Source organism: Leucoraja erinacea, chromosome 21 (assembly GCF_028641065.1).
Source record: "Leucoraja erinacea ecotype New England chromosome 21, Leri_hhj_1, whole genome shotgun sequence".
Taxonomy (NCBI): Eukaryota; Metazoa; Chordata; class Chondrichthyes; order Rajiformes; family Rajidae; genus Leucoraja; species Leucoraja erinaceus.
The window spans coordinates 21,004,752-21,025,952 of NC_073397.1; the positions used below are offsets into that span (position 1 = coordinate 21,004,752).

General features: G+C 42.7%; 1 protein-coding gene across 1 annotated transcript in view; it reads left to right on the top strand.

Moving 5' to 3' along the window:
* The first annotated feature begins 1,447 nt into the window (after positions 1-1,447).
* LOC129707588 (synaptonemal complex protein 2-like) overlaps positions 1,448-21,201 on the top strand; it is a 33,285-nt gene continuing 13,531 nt past the window's right edge. The window contains exons 1-7 of the mRNA XM_055652735.1: positions 1,448-1,914; positions 5,632-5,656; positions 6,688-6,773; positions 10,729-10,817; positions 13,716-13,750; positions 18,381-18,523; positions 19,002-19,049. Of these exons, the coding sequence (XP_055508710.1) occupies positions 1,810-1,914; positions 5,632-5,656; positions 6,688-6,773; positions 10,729-10,817; positions 13,716-13,750; positions 18,381-18,523; positions 19,002-19,049 (531 nt within the window). The 5' untranslated portion in view covers positions 1,448-1,809. The remainder of the gene's footprint in view (positions 1,915-5,631; positions 5,657-6,687; positions 6,774-10,728; positions 10,818-13,715; positions 13,751-18,380; positions 18,524-19,001; positions 19,050-21,201) is intronic.

Sequence of the window (21,201 nt, forward strand, 5' to 3'; positions counted from 1 at the left end):
TTTTTTGTGTACCTTCGATTCTCCAGCATCTGCAGTTCCTTCTTAAACACAGTAGAGAGCATACTGACTGGCTGCATTGTGGCTTGGTTCGGCAACTTGAACGCCCAGGAGCGGAAAAGAATGCAGAAAGCTGTGACCACTGCCCACTTCATCATTGGCTCTGACCTCCCCACCATCTGAAATGGGAAGAAGGTACAGATGCTTGAAATCTGGAACATCCAGGTACATGAACAGCTACTTCCACACAGCCATCAAGCTATTAAACATGACCAAACAAGCTCTGAACAATAACAGCCTATTGCATTGTATCTGTTTATTTATTGTGTATGTATATGGTCTATGGTATAGAGACACACTGAACTTTTATCTCCTGTTCTGTATTATGTATACATATTCTGTTGTGCTGCAGCTAGCAAGAATTTCATTGTCCTACCTGGGACACATGACAATAAAACTCTGACTAAAAAATTGTTACAAGCAGACCCGATATCAATAGAATTTTGAGATGTATTAGCTTTTATTGTACTAAATCCTGGTTATAATATCTCACCGTATAATACCTCATCGTATAATACCTCATCATAGTCTCAAAGTTTTCAAAACTTCAAAAGAAAAATGGTTTCATTGATTTGGTTTGTAGATTCATTGGCCTCTTTAAACTTACTAGTTCGTAGTGAGTGGATGAGAAAGTTGGGTAACAGAACTAGTGTGATCAATGGTAAACGTGGACAAAGGGCCTGTTTCCATTATCTATTTCCAAACTCAATTAAAATTACATGGTGTTGTTAAAATAAATGATCTGTGGTAGTTCTTATGTACTAAATTATAAAATTGTATTAGTAATATGACTAAGTGGAATTGGTATTTTGCACAAGCAAAATGCTTCCATGAATTGTAATGTATTCTTTGCACCATGTTCGGAGGACACCAGAGAAACGTCTGTCCATGTCAATCAGTATGCAATGCACAATTTACATAAATTACAGGATTTTCTTCACTGATATTTTCACTGTTTAGAAAGTGCAGTAGAAATAAGTTTTAGCTGGAGAATTAGGGTGTGGTCCTGCATTACGTAAAGGGATTAATGCAGGGACCTGCATTACATAAAGGAATATCTGCACATGACACCTGGTGAGCCCAACAGTAAGTAATCTTCCAGGATATGTCATTTTTCTTTGGTAAATTCTTTATTTAAGATCCTTCATGATAACCCCTCTCCAACTTAACCGTGATCAGACTCTATCCACTTCCAATGTCTTGCATGGCCTCTTGGAACTCGGCCTGTGACCCCCACCAAAATCCATGTAATGCATTGATTACCTCTCCAGTGCTTACAATCTTTTTGCTGAACCCTGAATGATTTTTCTTGTTTGTTCCCCATTTCTGTTTAATGCCTTCAACTAAAAATAGGTTTTTATAATTTACTTTGTTGCACACATTGGCAGCATCCATGGGATAGCCAACCAGAATATTTAGTGCCTTCTAAATGTACTGTTGCTGTACTTTGATGATGTGTGCACCAAAGCACAGGTTTTCAGTGGCCATATCGTTTGAAACGTTATGTCCTGGTCTTTTGGAGCTTGCAATATGTGACATGCTCATAATGATCACACACAGTATGAAAACACATAGAAGGTCTCGGTGGTTAAAGGAAATGAGCATGCATAAGGTTATGGTAATATTTGAAGAAAGCTTTTTGAAAAATAGATGGAATTTTGATGTGAATTATTTAAAATATCAATACAGAACAATCAATAGAAACGTAACGTTTTAAATAAATAATTTATTTGTCTTCTGCATTTTCTTTACATGGTTCCATGGTTTGAAAAGGCCAAAAAGATCTGGGCAGATAGTGGAAGAGGAAAGAATGATACACTGACAAACTTTGCTGAAGACTTTTATGATGCTTTAATGGTACAGTCATACAATCATTTTTGATTATTCTGTTTCAAATATAATTTAAAACAAAGTCTAGGAACAAAATATTAATGAGGCCACACTAGCTATTTGGGTAATTCTAGCGGCTTGTCAGAAACTCCACGTAGTAGAGTTAAATGGCTTGGGTCACATCTATCTATATTACTAAATCTCTGATCTTGACCGCTTTTGGCCTACTGTGCTGCGATTTCCGACAGAACGCCGCCACCTACAGCCGTCATTTTTGGCCACCTCGCCCAGAGCCCCCCTCCGCCTTACGGGTGCGGAGGATTTTTCCCATCGATGACATCAGAGAGATATTAATGTTTTAAAAAAAATTCACCATTCTCTCTGCTGCCCCTGCTGGAGGGAGGGGGAGGGACTATAAAACCAGGAAGTGGTGTGCCTCACTCAGTCTCTGCAAGATAGATGAAGCCAAGGGTCACGCCTCTCTGAGCTCTGAATAACACTGAACAAATGTCTACACAACTGTGAGTACCCTTAATGTGGTTTGAAAATGAAAATATGGTTTGTTTGAAGTAAAAAGGCACTGCCTGCAAATAGTTGTTTGGATGCTTTGGCTTGAAGTTGGAAGGCACTACTTACTGCAAATGGTGGCATGAAATTGAAAGGCACTACTTACTGCAAATGGTGGCTTGGGTGCTTTGGCTTGAAGTTGAAATGCACTATTTACTGCAAATAGTGGCTTGGGAGCTTTGGTTTAAAGTTCAAAATGCACTACTTACTGCAAATGGTGGCTTGGGAGCTTTGGCTTGAAGTTTTAAAAAAAAATCACCATTCTCTCTGCTGCACCTGCTGGAGGTAGGGGGAGGGACTATAAACCAGGAAGTGGTGTGCCTCACTCAATCACACTCTGCACGATGGATGAAGCCAAGGGTCACGTCTCTCTGAGCTGAATGACACTGAACAAATGTCTACACAACTGTGAGTACCCTTAATGTGGTTTGAAAATGAAAATATGGTTTGTTTGAAGTAAAAAGGCACTGCCTGCAAATGTTTGTTTGGGTGCTTTGGCTTGAAGTTGAAAGACATTACTTACTGCAAATGGTGGCTTGGGTGCTTTGCTTGAAGTTGAAAGGCACTACCTACTGCACATGGTGGCTTGGGTGCTTTGGCTTGGAGTTGAAAGGCACTACTTGCTGCAAATGATGGCTTGGGTGCTTTGCTTGAAGTTGAAAGGCACTACTTACTGCAAATGGTGGCTTGGGTGCTTTGGCTTGAGGTTGAAAGGCACTACTTGTTGCAAATGGCATGAGGTTGAAAGACACTACTTACTGCAAATGGTGGCTTGGGTGATTTGCTTGAAGTTGAAATGCACTATTTACTGCAAATGGTGGCTTGGGAGCTTTGGTTTAAAGTTGAAAGGAACTACTTACTGCAAATTACGGCTTGGGTGCTTTGGCTTGAGGTTGAAAGGCACTACTGCAAATGCACTTACTTCCTGTTTGCACTGTATATTGATTTTAGATAAAACGCTACACTTACGGCTGTGATTTTTGGCCATCTTACTCAGTCCCCCCCCCCCTCCGCTGAGCAGGTGCAGAGAATTCTTCCATTCAATGAAAAATAAAAGTGTTATTAGTGTTTAAAAAATGTTGAAAATCTCTCTCCCGTCAATCACGCCCTGAAAGCCACACCTTTTCCGGTGGGAGGGGGAGAGGTTATAAAACCCGGAAGTGTGGGTGTGGCTCAGTCTCTGCATGATGGGGGAGGGAGAGGTCATGACTCTGTCTGAGCTGTGAATCAACTGAACACACTGAATGGCTACTGAACTGTGAGTTTGGTGTTTCATGTGGTTTTATGGTGGTTTCACCCTGCATGAAATGGTATGAAGCTACATTTGAATTTGGTGGCCTTGGACCTTGCTTGAAGTGAAATATAACTGCACTGAATTTGGTGGCCTTGCACCCTGCTGAAAGTGGTATGAAACTGTACGTATTTGGTGGCCTTGGATCCAGCTTGAAGTGGTATGAAACTGCACTTGAATTCGGTGGCGTTGCACCCTGCTTGAAGTGATTGGAAACTGCACTTGAATTCGGTGGCCTTGCACCCTGCTCATAGTGGTAAGAAACTGTACTTGAATTTGGTGGTCTTGAACCCTGCTTGAAATGGTAGGAACATGGATTTGAATTTGGTGGACTTGCACCCTGCTTGAAATGGTAAGAACATCGATTTGAATTTGGTGGACTTGCACCCTGCTTGAAATGGAATTTCAAGGAATAGTCATGAGTCAACTGCCAGCCCACCAGCCGTGAGTGAGCTGCCAGCAGATCAGGCTTGAGGGACTGAGCTGCCACCCCAAGAACCCATACCAGCATTCCAGAAAGCCCCCCCCCCCCCACTGGCCACCAATATTGGAATTGGTGGAGATGTGGAATATTGCGTCGGGGGACCAGCCCTCCCGTGTGAACATGGGACCCAACGGGTCCCACTTAGTCTAGTAGATACTAACAGCAAGGAATGATATGTGTATAGGCACCTTTTTGTCTAAAAAGAAACCCATTGAGGTTGGGTATTCTGTGATGAGTGAATAGGTGATTGATGGTCAGTGTGGGCCAAAGGGCCTGTTTCCATTGCAGTTTGCAGCAGGTCAACATTGCAATGGGACACTCTTCAATGGATGGGTGCTGTTGGGGCAATGCTCTTGACAAGATGGTGGATGTAATCCAGGGCATCATGGTCCATGCACCAGTTTAAGTATCTAAGTAACTGTTTACTCTGTGCCCATTAACAGAATGCTGCTGTGTTGAAACGAAGTGCCAGGTTGGCCTTCATTGTCATTTGGAAATACATATCAACATTATATTCTGAAAAGTTTTCTTCTAAATTTTCTTGCCTTTTTAGGCTGTGATACATGCAGTGAACGACACAAGAAGGGCCGGGCCGGGGGTTGGAGCAACGTTTACAAACCTTGGCCTCGGCTCATACCCGTCCACCCGGACCCCGGCATCCGCTCCCGCCGCAGGCCCTCTCCCTCCCTTCTCTCCTTCCCTTCCCTCCCTCCTTCCTCTCTCACTTTTCCCTTTGCTCCATCCCTTCTTTCTCTCCTTCTCTCCCTCTTTTCTCTACTTCCCTCCCTCCCTCCCTTCTCTCCTTCGCATGCGCGCGCACACACACACACACACACACACACACACACACACACACACACACACACACACACACACACACACACACACACACTTCACCAATGGTTATTGGTTTTTCTGCATCTATTTAATTAAATGAATTTTTTATTCTTCACAGTCACTAAAACAAGTAGTATTGTAAATGTGTACTTTTCAGAGGTGGTCTACACATTTTGTTTGCTACTTGTAGGCTTACATGTATGCAATTTTATATTAAAATGGTGCTTAGATCTGTTTGGTCCATTAACTCGCAGGCACTTTTTAAGCGCACATTCTACCATAGAGATATAAAGTCTATAATAGACTTTAATTACACAGACCTTGGCTGGGAACCTGGAGCTCACCAAAATGATTCCCAATTGGGCCCCGCACCTCCTAAGGCCGGCCCTGTGCAGAGCTGAAGTTTCAAATTACCTAACTTTATTATTTTAGATTTGTGCAGATTGATGGGCAATTGTTTGTAATAGTGGATAGTATTCTAACAAATGAAGTATGTTTGTCTGATGCAGTCATGTTACAGAATTTTAATGGAAAGAAATATTGATCAATGTTCCTCTTTTTTTAGGTTGTTTTCAACAAGAACAGAGAAGGTATGAAAATAGAATAGGATTTCTCAAAATGAACAACCATATATTGGAAGGTCAATTTATTTTTGTTAAAGTGAAAAATTAACATAACTGCAAGTTGATAAGCCAGCTTTTTTTGAGATGTGATTTCAAAATTTTTTTTTTCAGCGACTACCGGCGTCATATCGGGGTCGCCAAAAGATTTTGAACATTTCAAAATCCAGCGGCGACAAAAATGTTGCTACACTTGAAAAAATTCTGCGTGTCAATACGTCATCATGCCACATCATACCGCCGCATCATGCCACAAATTTTTCAGTGACCTGATATGTCAGTCAACGAAAAAATCACCAATAGGGACAGGCCATTTACTGTGCCCTATATCCTATGTAATCAGCTTTTCATCCCCTTCAAATGCCATCTTCTCACTCGTTCAGGCGAAGCAGCTTCTGCAATTTACCTCCTTCCCTATTCATCATTCCTGACACTCTCATTTTTTAGCCTTGCACACAGTTGTAAATAACCTCCATAGAACCTCAGCAAGCAACATTTATCTTTCAGTTATGCACTTTACAAATCTCTGGACTTAAATTCTAGAATTTCAAGCCATAATCACTACTTTTATTTTCTTTATACACCAGTTATCAAAAATGAATATTTGATTTTCATTTACACGTTGTTTCTTTACTTGTCCCATCAATGTCGCAGTCATTTCATTACTATAAAAGCATATTTATTGTGATAATATAGGATAAACATCAATTAAATTGTGCACAATAATTCACTCACAAACTGCTATGTAAAAATGATGTAATCCTTTTCAGAAATGTTGGTTGAGAGATAAATATTGGCCTGGACACTGGGGATAACTCCCCTGATCTATGAATAGTAATTTGGAGAGCTGACTGCAACTCGCTTTACTCGCAAACTCGTTTTTTGTAAAACACTGCCTGTAACAGCCCATACACAGTAAAACATCAAGAGTATCACATTTGCTTTTATGTTCAAATCTTTGGAGATGACAGGATGTGGATCTAATATAATTTTTCCAATAGGGAGATGTCAGGTGCTTGATTTGTTCCTCCATCGCATGGGCTCTGTAGTCACTGATGACCGTGTTAATGTTTACATTCAAGAAGAGGTAAGACAATATACACACATGGTTACATCAATAGTTTACTAGCTAAAGGTTCTCCTGCAATAAAAACAATGCATTGATAGGACTGCGTGCTACTGTGGTGATCGGGGGACAGCACATTTGAGCTCCTCAACAGGAATATTGGGCAAAGGCCCACCTTTGGGTGGAATGCAGTGAGCTGGAACCCGCTGCATTGAGAGTCATAAGACTTTCAAAAGAGCCATTGGCAGAATAAAGTACCCAGTGAAGGTAGCTATGGGACTAACTATGGAATTCGACAAAGGAGAGGAATGGTTAAGAAAGGTCAAATGATCTTCTGTGCACTAACAATTTCACATTTCCCTAACTGTCTGGTTTAAGTCCTGTTTCAGTGCAAATATGGAGATGCAAGGAACTTCAGATGCTGGTATCTTGAGCACAACACCATGTGCTGGAGTGTGGGTCAGAAGCATCTATGGAGGAAATAGATAGGCAATGTTTGTGTTTGGTCGCTTCTTCGGACTGATTGTAGTCAAGGGGAGAAAGCTGAAAAAGAGGTGGGGACGGGGCATTACTTAACAAGTCAGGTGGAAATAGACACAAAATGCTGGAGTAACTTAGCGGGACAGGCAGCATCTCCGGATAGAAGGAATGGGTGACGTTTCAGGTCGAGATCTTTCTTCATATTGAATCGGAAAGTGGGAGATACAGAGATAAGGAAATGTAAAAATAAGGCGATGGAGATCAAAGAAAATGTAGAATGGATCATTATTAGCTTGAGAAGGTAACAACAAAGCAAACAGATAAAATGGAAACGAGGACAGTCAGACTAAAGAGAGAACTGGAAAGGGAGGAGGGATGGAGCGAGAGAGGCAAGGCAAAGATTATTTGAAGTTAGAGAAGTCAATATACTGCTGAGATGTAAGCTGAGGTGTTCTTGCTCCGATTTGTGCTGGACCTCACTCTGACAATGGAGGATGTGGGTGAAGGGGGCTGATTGCCAGATGGGGGGAAGTAAGTGACAAATGTGTATATGAAAAGTAGACAAAAAGCTGTCATAATGAGGGGAGTGAGGGGAATGGTATGTTAGCATTCATAGCAAAAGGATTTGAGTATAGGAGCAGGGAGGTTCTACTGCAGTTGTACAGGGTCTTAGTGAGACCACACCTGGAGTATTGCGTACAGTTTTGGTCTCCTAATCTGAGGAAAGACATTCTTGCCATAGAGGGAGTACAGAGAACCAGACTGATTCCTGGGGTGTCAGGACTTTCATATGAAGAAAGACTGGATAGACTCGGTTTGTACTCGCTAGAATTTAGAAGATTAAGGGGGGATCTTATAGAAACTTACAAAATTCTTAAGGTGTTGGACAGGCTCGATGCAGGAAGATTGTTCCCGATGTTGGGGAAGTCCAGAACAAAGGGGTTATAATTTAAGGATAAGGGGGAAATCTTTTAGGACCGAGATGAGGAAAACTTTTTTCACACAGAGAGTGGTGAATCTCTGGAAATCTCTGCCGCAGAAGGTAGTTGAGGCACAGTTCATTGGCTATATTTAAGAGGGAGTTAGATGTGGCCCTTGTGGCTAAGGGGATCAGGGGGTATGGAGAGAAGGCAGGGACGGGATACCGAGTTGGGTGATCAGCCATGATCATATTGAATGGCGGTGCAGGCTCGAAGGGCCGAATGGCATACTCCTGCACCTATTTTCTATGTTTCTATAAAAGCAGAGGGAGGGATATTGGTGGAAGGGGACGAGGTGAGGGAGTTGGGAATGAACCGGCGGGATAGTGGGAGAAATGTAGACATGTTGCTGTGCCAATGTAGGGGCCCAGAACAGAATGGTTGGTACGGCAATGGGAAGCAGAGTTAAAAATGGTGAGCATCCAAGAAATCCAGCAGACCATGGTGGACTGAGTGCAAGTGTTTAGCGAAACAGTGGCCTAGTCTACGCTTGGTCTTGCCGATGTAAAGTCCACATCGGGAGCACCGAATGTAGGGGCCAAAATTTGAAGAGGTGCATATGAACCTCTGTCTCACCTGGAAAGCGCTGCTGGAGTCCATGGATGGAGACGAGAGAAGAGATATAGGGGCCAGTGTATCTACTGTGGTTGCAAGGGAAAGTATCTGAGGAGGGGATGGTTTAGGTGGGAAGGGATGACTGAACTAAGGTGATGCTGATGGAGTGGCTTCTGCGGAAAGCTAAAAATGGTGGAGATGAGAAGGTATGAAGAGTGGTGGGATCTTATTGAAGGTGGCGGAAATAGAGGAAAATTATGTTTTGAATGTGGAAGCTGATGGGATGTGAGGGTGCGACTTGGAGAACTGTTCTTGTTCCATCTCGGGGAGGGGGGTGGGGGGAGGAGGAATGAAAGCATAACTGCGGGACACAGAGGACACTCGAATGAGGGATCTATCCATAACTGCAAGGGGAGTGCCATGTTTACTTAAAGAGGACATCTTTAATGTTCTAGAATGGAAAGTCCCATTTTAGGAGCAGGTGCAGTGGAGAAATTGAGAGTAAGGGATGATGCCCTTTCAAGAGGCCAGCTGTGTAGTTACAGTCACTGTGGGAGTCGGTGAGTTTGTTGCAGCGGTCAGTCGATTATTCCCTGTGATGGAGACAGATAAATCGAAAAAGGTGGAAGGTGTCAGAGACAATCCACATTAATTTGAGGGCAGAGTGGAAGTTAGTAAAGTTGATGAAATTAATGAGTTTTCCACGAATGCATTAGGCAGTGCCGATGCAGTCACCCATGTAGCAGAGAAAGATTTCGGAAAGGTACTGGGGTGCACTTGGAACAAGGACTGTTCCAAGTACACATAACTACCAATAAGGCAGGCAAGCTTGGGACCCATGGCTACTCTTTTGACTTGAAGAAAATCAGTGGAGTCAAAAAAGAAATTCGTTGAGGGTGAGGACAAGATCCACCAAGTGGAGGAGAATGTTAGTTGAGGGGAACTGATTGGGTCTCTGTTCAACGAAGACCTTCCAGTAGGGGAAGTGAGGTGCAAAGGCACTGGACTTCCTTGGTAAAGATGAGGAGCCAAGAAATTGAAAGTGTTGAAGAGTGTGTGAAGTGTCCTGGATGTAGGTAGGAACGGACTTGACAAGGGGGGACAAGATGGAATCAAGGTATTTAGATAAACTCTGTGGGGAAAAACAGCAGGACAGCCCTGCCTACGGTTTTTGTGAAGGAGATAAAAATTGACAGTACAGGGTTGGGAAACTGTAAGGTTGAAGCTTGTGGAGAGGAAATCGCCAAAGGTGATGAAATTGATAACGGTCTGGGGGATGGTGGCCAGATGTTTGGCCTTAGCGTTATGGCCAAAGGGTAGGTCTGAGGAGGTGGCCGAGAGCTGACATCTAGCCTTGGCATGATAGAGGACAGCCTACAATGGGGCTTGAAGACTGAATTTCAAAATTCTGTGGTATTGCTGGACCAGAACCTGATTACCAAGCATGGAGGCACATGAATGAATGAATTGATGTTCATTAGGGTACAGGTTGCATAGATTTGTATTATAGAACGTCGTCGATGGTAGGCTGCTCAGGAGGATGTTACAATATTCTAGATGACTTAAAATGCATGGATGTGAGTTCTAGAAGCAGGTTCATTGAGCTAGATGAGGAGATACATGATTATACTGAAGAGGTGATTTGTAGTTTTGTGATTGAAGATATGGGGTGGATGTGTATTTCCTGAAATACAACTCCAAGGTCGCAAACTTTCTGGGTTTAGCTGCCGGAAAGGCTAGGTGTAAGGCAGGAGAATTGAATTTATTTTGGGATCGATAATGATTGTTTCAGTCTTCCAATACATAATTTAAAAAAAAATTCACATCTAAGTGAAATATCTTAAAAGTAAGCATTCCCACAGAAAGACTAAATTGCCCTTTACATCTTTAATTTAACCAAAGGAGCTTCTGAAGTTAACAAATGTCCCTGCTGTTAAATCTGAGTTTGTTTCTAAAAACAGGCCATTAGGAAGATGAACACGGTGCTTAATCAAATGTCACGTGATGACAGAAAAAGAGTCTTATTATCTTCAGAAATGCAGCTTCTAATGTAAGTAATTAAGCATGCTGTGCTTTCTAATTTATCAATTTCTGGTTAGCACTACCTTGTTTGCATGAAATGTAAATCATTTGTTTTTGAAAACGCTGATTGTATACTTCACGTGCCACGGAACTGCAAATTTAACTTTTGTACCATTTAATTTCAGTTGTATTTTATTCCTTGTTAAATCATTTGAAATTATACCGTCTGTATTGTAGTCCGAATCCTTATAAACATGCACAAATCCTTATAAATGTGCATCACACGCAATGGAATGTTTTGGACACAGAGCACATCTTCTTAAGTTTTAAGATCATTTTGAATTGGGATAAGGCTGGACCTTGTGGGAAGGTACTGAATTAGAGTAAGGCAAATTACAATGTTAATAGGCAGGAGTTCAGTAGAGTGCACAGGTAACAGTTGTTGCTGGGTTAGTCCATATCTGACATGGCAATCATTTAAAGGCCAGTCAATCACAGTTGGCATGTTCCAGCGGGGGGGGAGGGGGGTAAAAAAGACAAAGTAAGGGAACCTTGAATGATCAAGAGGTTGTAAATTTGGTCTCAAAGAAAAAGAAAGCACATGCAAGGTTGAAAGGGATAAAATCAAACCGGGCCATTGAGGAATATAACATGAGGAGGAAAGAAATCAAGCAAACAATTAGAAGGGTCAAAAGGGGCCATAAAATGGGTTGGCAAGTCGGATTAAAGAAAATCCCAAGACATTTATGCCTACATTAAACCAAGAGGCTAACCAGGGAGAAGGTAGGACCACACGAGGATAAAGGACAAAATTATGTTTGGAGTCAGACGATATAAGCGAGGTACTAAATGAGTACTTTGCATCTGTTTTCGCCAAGGTGGAGGGAAAGGAGGAGAGTGAGATGAGTGCAGAGAATACTAATATCCAAGGTTTTGTGGTAGACATCAGACGATAGTCCCTCTCCTGTGATGGAGATGAAGAGATCAAGAAAAGGGAGAGAAGTGATGGAGATAATCCAGGTAAATCTGAGGGCAGGTGGAAGTTAGTAATGAAGTTAATAAAGTCCACGAGTTCTGCATGGGTGCAGGTGGTAGCCTTGATGCAGTCGTCGATGTAGTGGAGAAAGAGTTGGGAGATAGGGTCATTGTATGCCTGGAACAAGAACTGTTCAACATAACCAACAAAAAAGCAGGCATAGCTGGGACCCATGACGTTTAAAAGGAGATGCGAGTGGCAAGTATTTTTACAGAGGGTGGTGGGTGCCTGGAATGTGCTGCTGATGATGGTGGTGGTGGAGGCAGGTACAATATTGGCATTTAAGAGAGTTTTGATAGGCACACGGATGTACAGGGAATGGAGGGGTATAGATTATTTGTAGGCAGATAAAGCCTTGTTAGTATGTTCACACAGACATTGTGGGCCGAAGGGCCTGTTCCTGTGCTGTATTGTTCTATGTTCATATGGTGAGTGGTTTTGTACCTTTTAAGCTGCTTGCCGTATTTTAGATGAATGTTATTCCTGTGTTCAGATAACAGTCCACAATAAAGATGTGAGTGTTCAGCAGGTGAGGATAAGGCCAAAAATTAATCTGCTTATAATTAGCAGTACTAAATCTGATATGCAGGGAACCCATGGCCATTTGTGCTGGTGCATGTGATCAATCCATTTAATCATGTACCTAGCATACAAAAAATTGCATTTTGGGTGTGCAATGCTTCATTTAAAAAACGCATAGTTACATGCACATTCCATCTAATATTTTGGAAAATTATTTTAGGGCTCCACCCATTAAAGGACCAGTAAGCCCACATCATTGCAGAAATTGTCTGGGGAAATTGCTCTGTGGATTCACAATCTAAGAAGGAAACAGACACCCTGCTTCATAGATCGAAATATCCCGATATTTCGATCTATGAAGCAGGGTGTCTGATAAATATTTATCAGACACTGGTGCATTGATAAATATTTAGTATTTCATACGATGCTATGAAGGCCCTGCACAGGGGATAGGTTGGGGAGGTCGTGGTGATGCATAAAACAAAAGGAATGTCTCAGATAGGAAATAGAAATGGCTTAATGGCTTAATGGAAACTAAACGACTTAGTCCATTTGATGTGTTGTAAGTGGCCGGTTGGTGGGACCAACAAGCAAACTAGACTTGTACAAGTTGGGTAAAAAATACTAAGCCAACCTAATATAAAAAATCAAATGAAAAATGCTGTAGGCATTGAGAGAAAATGAAACAAACTTGTCAAGGTAGCAGTGAAAGGTGGTGGGAAAAAAAAGGGATTTCTCTGCTACATGTGGTTGGTGGGATCCAATAAACTACTAGGGACGTGTTGCAAATATAGTTCAAGCATATTCGGACAGTTCAGATAATACGTAGAGAAGAAAGGATGAAAGGATGGCAGGTAGAAATGTTTTTTATGAAAATCAGAAGAAAAAGCATGTTATCCAACGTTAGAGAATTGGATGAAGGCTTCAGAAGGCTGTAGTGTGCCCAGAAGATGAGGTGTTGTTACTTGAGCTGGCGTTGGGTTTCATGGTAACAGTGCAACTGGCCACAGACATAGAGATCAGAATCAAAGTGGGATGATGGGTATTAATGTGGAAAACATACGCTGCCTTGAAGAGTACATATTTTGTCTGCAAGTTTTAACCCATGAAAAATCACAGCGTACAATGGAAGCTGGCACAAGTCCCTTAGACATTATCACAAGTCCACTTCCTAACATGCATTCCCTAGATTCTCACCACTTGGGAGGACTGCACATCCTCACTGCAACACAATTTGACCTGAAGTTTTCTGTTTGTTTATTCAACAAGGTTTCTGGTGCTTTTTAACCTGTCACGTTAAGACAGCCAATGAAGGAAATTTGGTTTTGAGATTTCAATATATACTAAATAAATGTAATTATTTTACAGGAGTGATTTTGGGAAAAGGATATTAGATGCTGGTGGTAAGACAAATTTTTTACTTTAACCAGCAATTGAAATATAGTGATGGAGAAATAATACAGTACTTATGGATCTAGTATCCTCTACATATTGTTGAAATTGAATGGTTTCCAGGAATCTTTTTTTCTTATATATACTAATGTGCTGTTTGATGACTTTTACAGATGGTTATTAGATTCATAAATCAGATCAAGAGCTAAATAAGTGTTTACATCCTATCATTTGAAATTTTAAGTTCACATAATTAGATAAATCAGGGGAAAAGCTAATGGTTTAGACATTCAAAAATAAAGTTTGTTTTCATCTTGAGAAAATAAAAATAGATTTTTGCTGGTAATTTTAGATCGGTCTGTAAGTATGGCTGTGCACTCTCGAGATGGACTCTAATTGAGGACACATTCCTAGCTCTGGATACATACATGTGGATTTGTCCTATAATATTGATGACCTAACTGCCAAATGCTCATGAAAAGTTATCTGGCTCGCATTTGCTTTCATTTCCTGCTCGTGGCCTTTATGTGAATCCAAGCCCACAGTAAATTGGTTGACTCTTAAATGTCCTCTGAAATAGCCTGCCTAACCATTCAATTATATAGACAATAGGTGCAGGTGTAGGCCATCCGGCCCTTCGAGCCATCACCGCCATTCAACGTGATCATGGCTGATCATCCCCAATCAGTACCCCGTTCTACCTTCTCCCCATATCCCCTGTCTCCGCTATCTTTAAGAATTCCATATACTAACTGCAGCATCAGTACAAAAGTGGAGTCAACAAGCTGAACTACTGAATTACATGTGACATCATAGGTGCTCAATTCTTACATGGCAACCTTCCAGCAAATTTCACAAAAACTAAGGAGCTGATTGTGGACTTTAGAAGGGCACAACAACCAAGGATGTATACGCCACTGTGGGTTAATGGGACTGCTGTGGATAGGGTGAGCAGCTTTAAATACCTGGGAGTCCACATCACAAAGGATCTGACATGGACAACACACATTGACACACTGGTGAGAAAGGCAAGGCAGTGCCTTTACCACCTCAGGCAGCTGAGGAAATTCAGAGTCTCCCTGAGGATCCTTCTGAGCTGTATAGAGCATCCTGACAGGAAACATCACTGCCAGGTTTGGCAACAGCTCTGCCCAGGACAGGAGGGCTCTGCAGAGAGTAGTGCGTTCGGCCCCTGCAGGACCTATACACCAGGAGGTGCAGAGCCAGAGTCTGTAGGATCATGAAGGACCCCCAACAACGGACTGTTCCAGCTGCTGCGGTCAAGCAAACGCCTCCGCAGTCACGCAGCAAAACGAGAAAGACTGAGACTGAGGACCCGGCGTGGGATGACCGCCGTGAGGAGTGGGTTGGGGGGGAGAACAAAGGGGGACCTGGCGTGGATACTTGTAACTTTGTAAGTGTCCTTTATGGGTGACTATTTGTTTACCTTGGGCACGCAAGCAATGAATGTCACTGTGACTCATCCATTCATTCATTGCTCTTGCCAGAGTCCTTCTCACAAACATTTCGGGACTAATGTCCAGTTTTGGAGACCAGTCTTAAGTGAATAAAATAAACCAATGCTATCATGCATAATGGATCACTGAAGAATAGGTAAAGTAGGATGTTTCTTGTATTGGCTCGCAAATCCATCAAGAAAACAGCCTTACATAGTTGTGGTCAGAACAGGTCAGACCTCTCCATCATAATCCCTGGATGCATCCTATTTCACCAGTTGGGTACACCCACGAGAAGTGATAGTACGGCCAGGAAGGATTTGCCCTGTGCGCCCCAACATTTACTCCAGACTCTATGAAGATGCATGCATTTGTTCAAAAATGCACAAGGAATTAAACACCTGAGAACTTTTCTCCCTCTTAGCTGCTGGATCTCATCTTCTCCATGTTGAAAAATACTTGGAAGAAGTACTGAAAGTCGGTGTGTAGGACATAGCAGTCAAATCAGTTCCCATTGAACATCTGACAAGCTAACACACAGAATAACTGACCTGACCTAGTTTTCAGTGATGAGCCAACATTTAGTTGCCCATGTGTAGGAAAGATCTGCAGATGCTGGTTTAAATCAAAGGTAGCCACAAAATGCTAGAGTAACTCAGCGGGACAGGCAGCATCTCTGGAGAGAAGGAATGGGTGATGTTTCGGGTCGAGACCCTTCTTCAGACTGTTGTTATCCCCAAGTTGCCCATCCCTAATTGCCCTTAAGAAGGTGGGGTGATTTAGCTTTTATGACTGTTGCTGTCCGTGAGGTGTAGATATATCCACAATACTGTCGGGGAGGGTGTCCTCGGAGTTTGACCCAATGACAGTGAAATAATACGTTTCCAAGTTAGGACGATGTGTGACATGGAGGGAAACTTCCAGACAATGGTGTTCAATGCTGCAATGCATCCTGTAGATAGTACAAACTGCTACAACTGGTTGTTGGTGGTGGAGTGAGTGGATGGCAGTGGGCTGCTATGCCCTGTGCATTGTTGAGCACCTTAAATGTAGTTGAAGCTGCACAGGCAAATGGAGAATATTCCATTACACTCCTATCATGAACCTTGTAGATTGTGGACAGGCCCTGGAGAGTTAGGAGATGAATTACTTACCATATGCCTCTAACCGGTTTCATTCCATGGTAACCCAGCTTATTGATAATGGGAGATTTGATGATGATAATGCCATTATATGTCATGGGGTGATAGCTGGATTTTCTCCTGTTGGATATTAACATTGTTTGGTAGTTATGTGGCATGAATGTCACTGGCCACCTATCAGCCAAGGCCTGGATTTTGTCCAAGTCTTGCGGCATTCGGAAGAGGGCTGCTTCATTATCCAAGGAGTCATGAATGGTGCTGAACGTTATCCAATCATCTGTGAGCATCTCTACTTCTGGCCTTATGATTGAAAGAAGATTATTGATAAAGCAGCTGATGATAGTTGGACCTGGGGCACGACCCTGAGGAGATGATTGATTTCTCACCACCACATTCATCAGTTGTGTTCACTACACAGTTCATGTAAAGTCAAAGATCTTCATTTGCTTTGAGAACACCTTACATTGTTGAATGGCACTGAGACTGTTAAATATTCTGTGCTCTGTAGCATGTCAATGTTCTCTCATGCCTCCTGTAATCTGCCTACCAATGCTTGTAACAATATGAACTACACGCTCTGGATGTGCAACTAGGAAGCAACATAACATTTAGGAATCATATTTTTGCTGCAAAAACACCTCACTGTTCCTTAAGTATTATTCATTTGTCTCATAACCTTAGCCTAGCAAATGCATGGTCATGACTTCAGAAATTTCTGGTTGAGGGTATTTCCTGCATATATGATTGTCCAGTGTCAGATGCATCCTGGTTTTTGCACTTGCAACAGTATATGCATTTTATGGGACAAACTCCGAACCTGTTGACCAGTTTAATGAATTAACTACATTTTCAAAAATGAAAGTAGCATCTCCCGGTTTGATTTACTGAATTTGCTTGCTCATCAAGTTTCTGTTCACATGAAACTACCAATACTAGTTGACAGAAAACAGGATGAGCGTCACCAATTCTAAGAAAGTTTTTTTTAAAAATCATGTAAATTGTGTTGGAATATATATTTAGCTGGTCTATAAGTTTCAGATGATGAATTAGAAAAATATTGACTTGCTACCCTATCAAGCTTTAAATATTTTACTTGTTATGGACAGGTTCATGGATAGGAAAGGTTTAGAGGGATATGGGTCAGACGTGGGTAGATGAACACGTCTAGATGGAGCATCTTGGTCGGCCTGAGGAAGTTTTGCCGAAAGGCCCGTTTCCATACTGCATTACTTTTATGACTGAAAATAGTGTAGCATTTATGAAGCATCTGTAATGTTTCATATCAGATTAACCTCTGTGTGATTTATAACTATCTTTGCTTAGTTTTTTATTTACCTAGTTGCACAATGTTGGTTCCACAAGCAAGGCCACCATTTATTATTAATACTTGCTAGCCTCTCAGAAGCCTGCAGCCTCAGTAGTCCTGCTGAAGTGATTCCCACAACATGGCTGAGTGGCAAGATTTTGATCGAGTGACAATCAATATAGAACAATATATTTCCAGATCAGAATCTGGAGGGGAAAATCCAAGTAAAGCATATCAGCTGTCAGAGATTCTGTCTGGTAGCCATATCTTTCCGCAGTTTACTGGCTGTTAATCAGTGGTGGTTTCTTCTTGGTGCTTTTCGACATGAAGTACTGATTAATGAGCTAGTGGAAGATGATAAGTTGGAGTTCAGAGGAGGGATACCTTACCCAAGTTTGATCAAATATGGAAAACATTTTTCAACAATTAATATACTCCATTTGATATGATACAGTGATGCATTATTTAATGATGTCCTCTCACAATTGAGTGACCTCAGTTTCTTCTTGACCTTGAATACTGTTAGTGTCGAGTTTGCATGTTCTCACTATAATTAGCTGAGGTATACATATTGTCCAGTTATGACCTGTTCATGGAAAAGCAGGATAAATTCGGTCCCACTGATTACTGCCAAAGTGATTGAAGGCGCATAAAAAGTAAACTAGGCATTTTGGAATCTTGTATTCTGTATTACTGTGACTTAATCAGTATTAATGGGTTTAATTCTGTATTATAGATTATAATTTGCAGGTGGCTATAACAGAAAGTCTGTGTAGAATGACATCTGAGACTCGGAGACGAGAATTGGCTTCTGATTGGTTTCCATTGGAATTCGTTGTTGATGCATTTAAGAGAATTAAGGATTCAGAATTTGAAACGGTACGAACATATATTTGATTTAAATCTATTGTCATAAACTGCAACCTGAGAACAATTAAACAAGAATATATAGAATCTCTGATGTCAGAATATGGTTAGCTTGTATATGAACCCTGCTGGGCATTCAACTCCAGTCTTTCCATTGAATGTTGATCTAATGGCTCATTTAAGCCACAGGAAATGATGTTAGCATGGCTGGTCTTATAACTACCACTTTCTTACAATTTATCTGCACCAATGATGTTATTATACTGATTTTAAACATAACAGTTGATTCTCCAATAACTTGTTTCTCAGACCAGTACATTGCATGTCATAACCGCATATAAATTAAACTGGCCTTGACTACAATAGAAAAGAAAATCCAGTAAACCTGGCTCACTTGATGAAAATTATATCAGTTTTCCAGCATTCTTGTTTTTTTGTCTCAATTTTTCTATCCACTAGTTAACACATATACTCCATTTGATATGATAAGAGAAATAAGAGAATTGATAAGAGAATTAAGGATTCAGAATTTGAAACGGTACGAACATATATTTGATTTAAATCTATTGTCATAAACTGCAACCTGAGAACAATTAAACAAGAATATATAGAATCTCTGATGTCAGAATATGGTTAGCTTGTATATGAACCCTGCTGGGCATTCAACTCCAGTCTTTCCATTGAATGTTGATCTAATGGCGGCGCTGTTAACAGCTGCGGCTCGCCTGCAGTCCGTCTGTCTTTACTTTTTTCTGTTGTTTTTTTTGTCTTGTTTTGGTTAAGTTTTGGTTTGTTGGGTTGTGTTAGAGGGGGTGGAACATGTTCTCTGTCTCTTCCTTCGGGGGAATGCGACTTTTTCATGTCGTATCCCCCTTCTCTGCCTCCGTCTGCGCTGAGGCCTAATGGCGGAGCTGGCGGCCTCCAGCCTGCGACTGACCCCGAGGCTCCGGAGGCAGAGCCAGCCAGGACTTACCAACGAGAGGCTGGCCATCTTCGGGGCTGAGCAGCGGTGGCCCGACTTGCTGGTGCGGCGTTCTGGCTTTCGGCGGCGGCCTGGGGCTGATGCAGCGGGGCTCGGAGCTGAGACTGCGGGGCCTGGAGCTGGGGCAGCGGCCTGGAGCTGGGGCAGCGGCCCGGAGCGGAGACGGCGGGACCTGGAGCAGCGACTGCGGGACCAGAAGCTGGGGCGGCGGCCTGGAGCTGGGGCAGCGGCCCAGAGCGGAGACTGCAGGACCCGGAGCTGGGGCGGCGACCAGCGACCCTGGAGCTGGGGCAGCGGCCTGGAGCTGGGGCATCGGCCTGGAGCTGGGGCAGCGGCCCGGAGCGGAGACTGCAGGACCTGGAGCTGGGGCGGCGACCTGGAGCTGGGGCAGCGGCCCGGTGCGGAGACTGCAGGACCCGGAGCTGGGGCGGCGACCTGGAGCTGGGGCATCGGCCTGGAGCTGGGGCAGCGGCCCGGTGCGGAGACTGCGGGACCTGGAGCTGGGGCGGCGACCTGGAGCTGGGGCGGCAGCCCGGAGCTGATGCTGTGGCGGGCCGTCTCGGAGCGGGGATGGCGTTCCGGCTATCGGCAGCGGCGACATCACCACGGAGGTCCGCTGGACTGGAGAGCGGCATCTCCGGCCTGGATCGACCGCCTCAGCGCAGAGGGAGAACAAGGAGGGAAGAGATGGAAACTAAGACTTTGCCTCCATCACAGTGAGGATGTGCTTGGTGAACTCACTGTGGTGGATGTTTAATTGGTGTTTATTGTATGTTTTGTTATTATTGATTCTGTGTATGACTGCAGGCAACATAGTTTCGTTCAGACCGTAAGGTCTGAATGACAATAAAGGATCTATCTATCTATCTATCTAAGTTTACCCAGCATTTTTTTTGTCAGGGGTATTGCTTTTCATCCTGCTGTCTAGCATGTTGCACTTAAATTAATTAAAAAATCAAATGCGATGAGATTGGGGGAGTGAATTGAAAAATCTCTAATTCTCTCTCTCTGTTTCTCTGCCTGTCTGTCTGTCTCTTTTCTCTTTCTCTGTCTGTCTCTTTTCTCTTTCTCTCTTACTCCCTCCTCTCTCTTTTTCTCTCTCTTTCTCGCTCTCTCTCTTTCTCTCATTCTCATTGAATTTTGTAGTCCAAATTCACATGTTTTAAAAATCATGTGGGACTTTTAGGTTTTGTTGAGAAAATGGGTTTCTGTTATCTCAGCTTACCGGAAATCACAACTTAGGTGTTATGGTGTTAATGTCAGAAAAGGCATACGTGTGAAATCGGGTCTTTATTATAGCATTACAGTAAACCCTCACTACAACGGACCACGGGGTGGGGGGGTGGATATTGTTCGTTATTGCCGATTATCTGTTGTAACAGTGAGGGGGTAAAGTTTAACCCAAGGCCCGGAGAGAAGAAATGTGACTGCGGAGATTGACAGGCTGGGGAGGCACAGAGTCTCCAGTCCCACACGCGATGCACCAAGGACGGGTTTGGTACTTATGCTGTCTTCATGCTGCTCGCTCTCTCAGTTCCTGCAACCAGAAGCATACCATGTGGCACCAGCTCCTTGGGTAACTGGCAGTGCAACAGGAGCTTGGGTTGGCTCTAATCCAAATCTGCTATATCGAGTGCCATTATTGAGAGGGTTCACTGTATTCTCATGATTCCCATTGATAAAATAGGGACTCAATAACCTTTTTAGT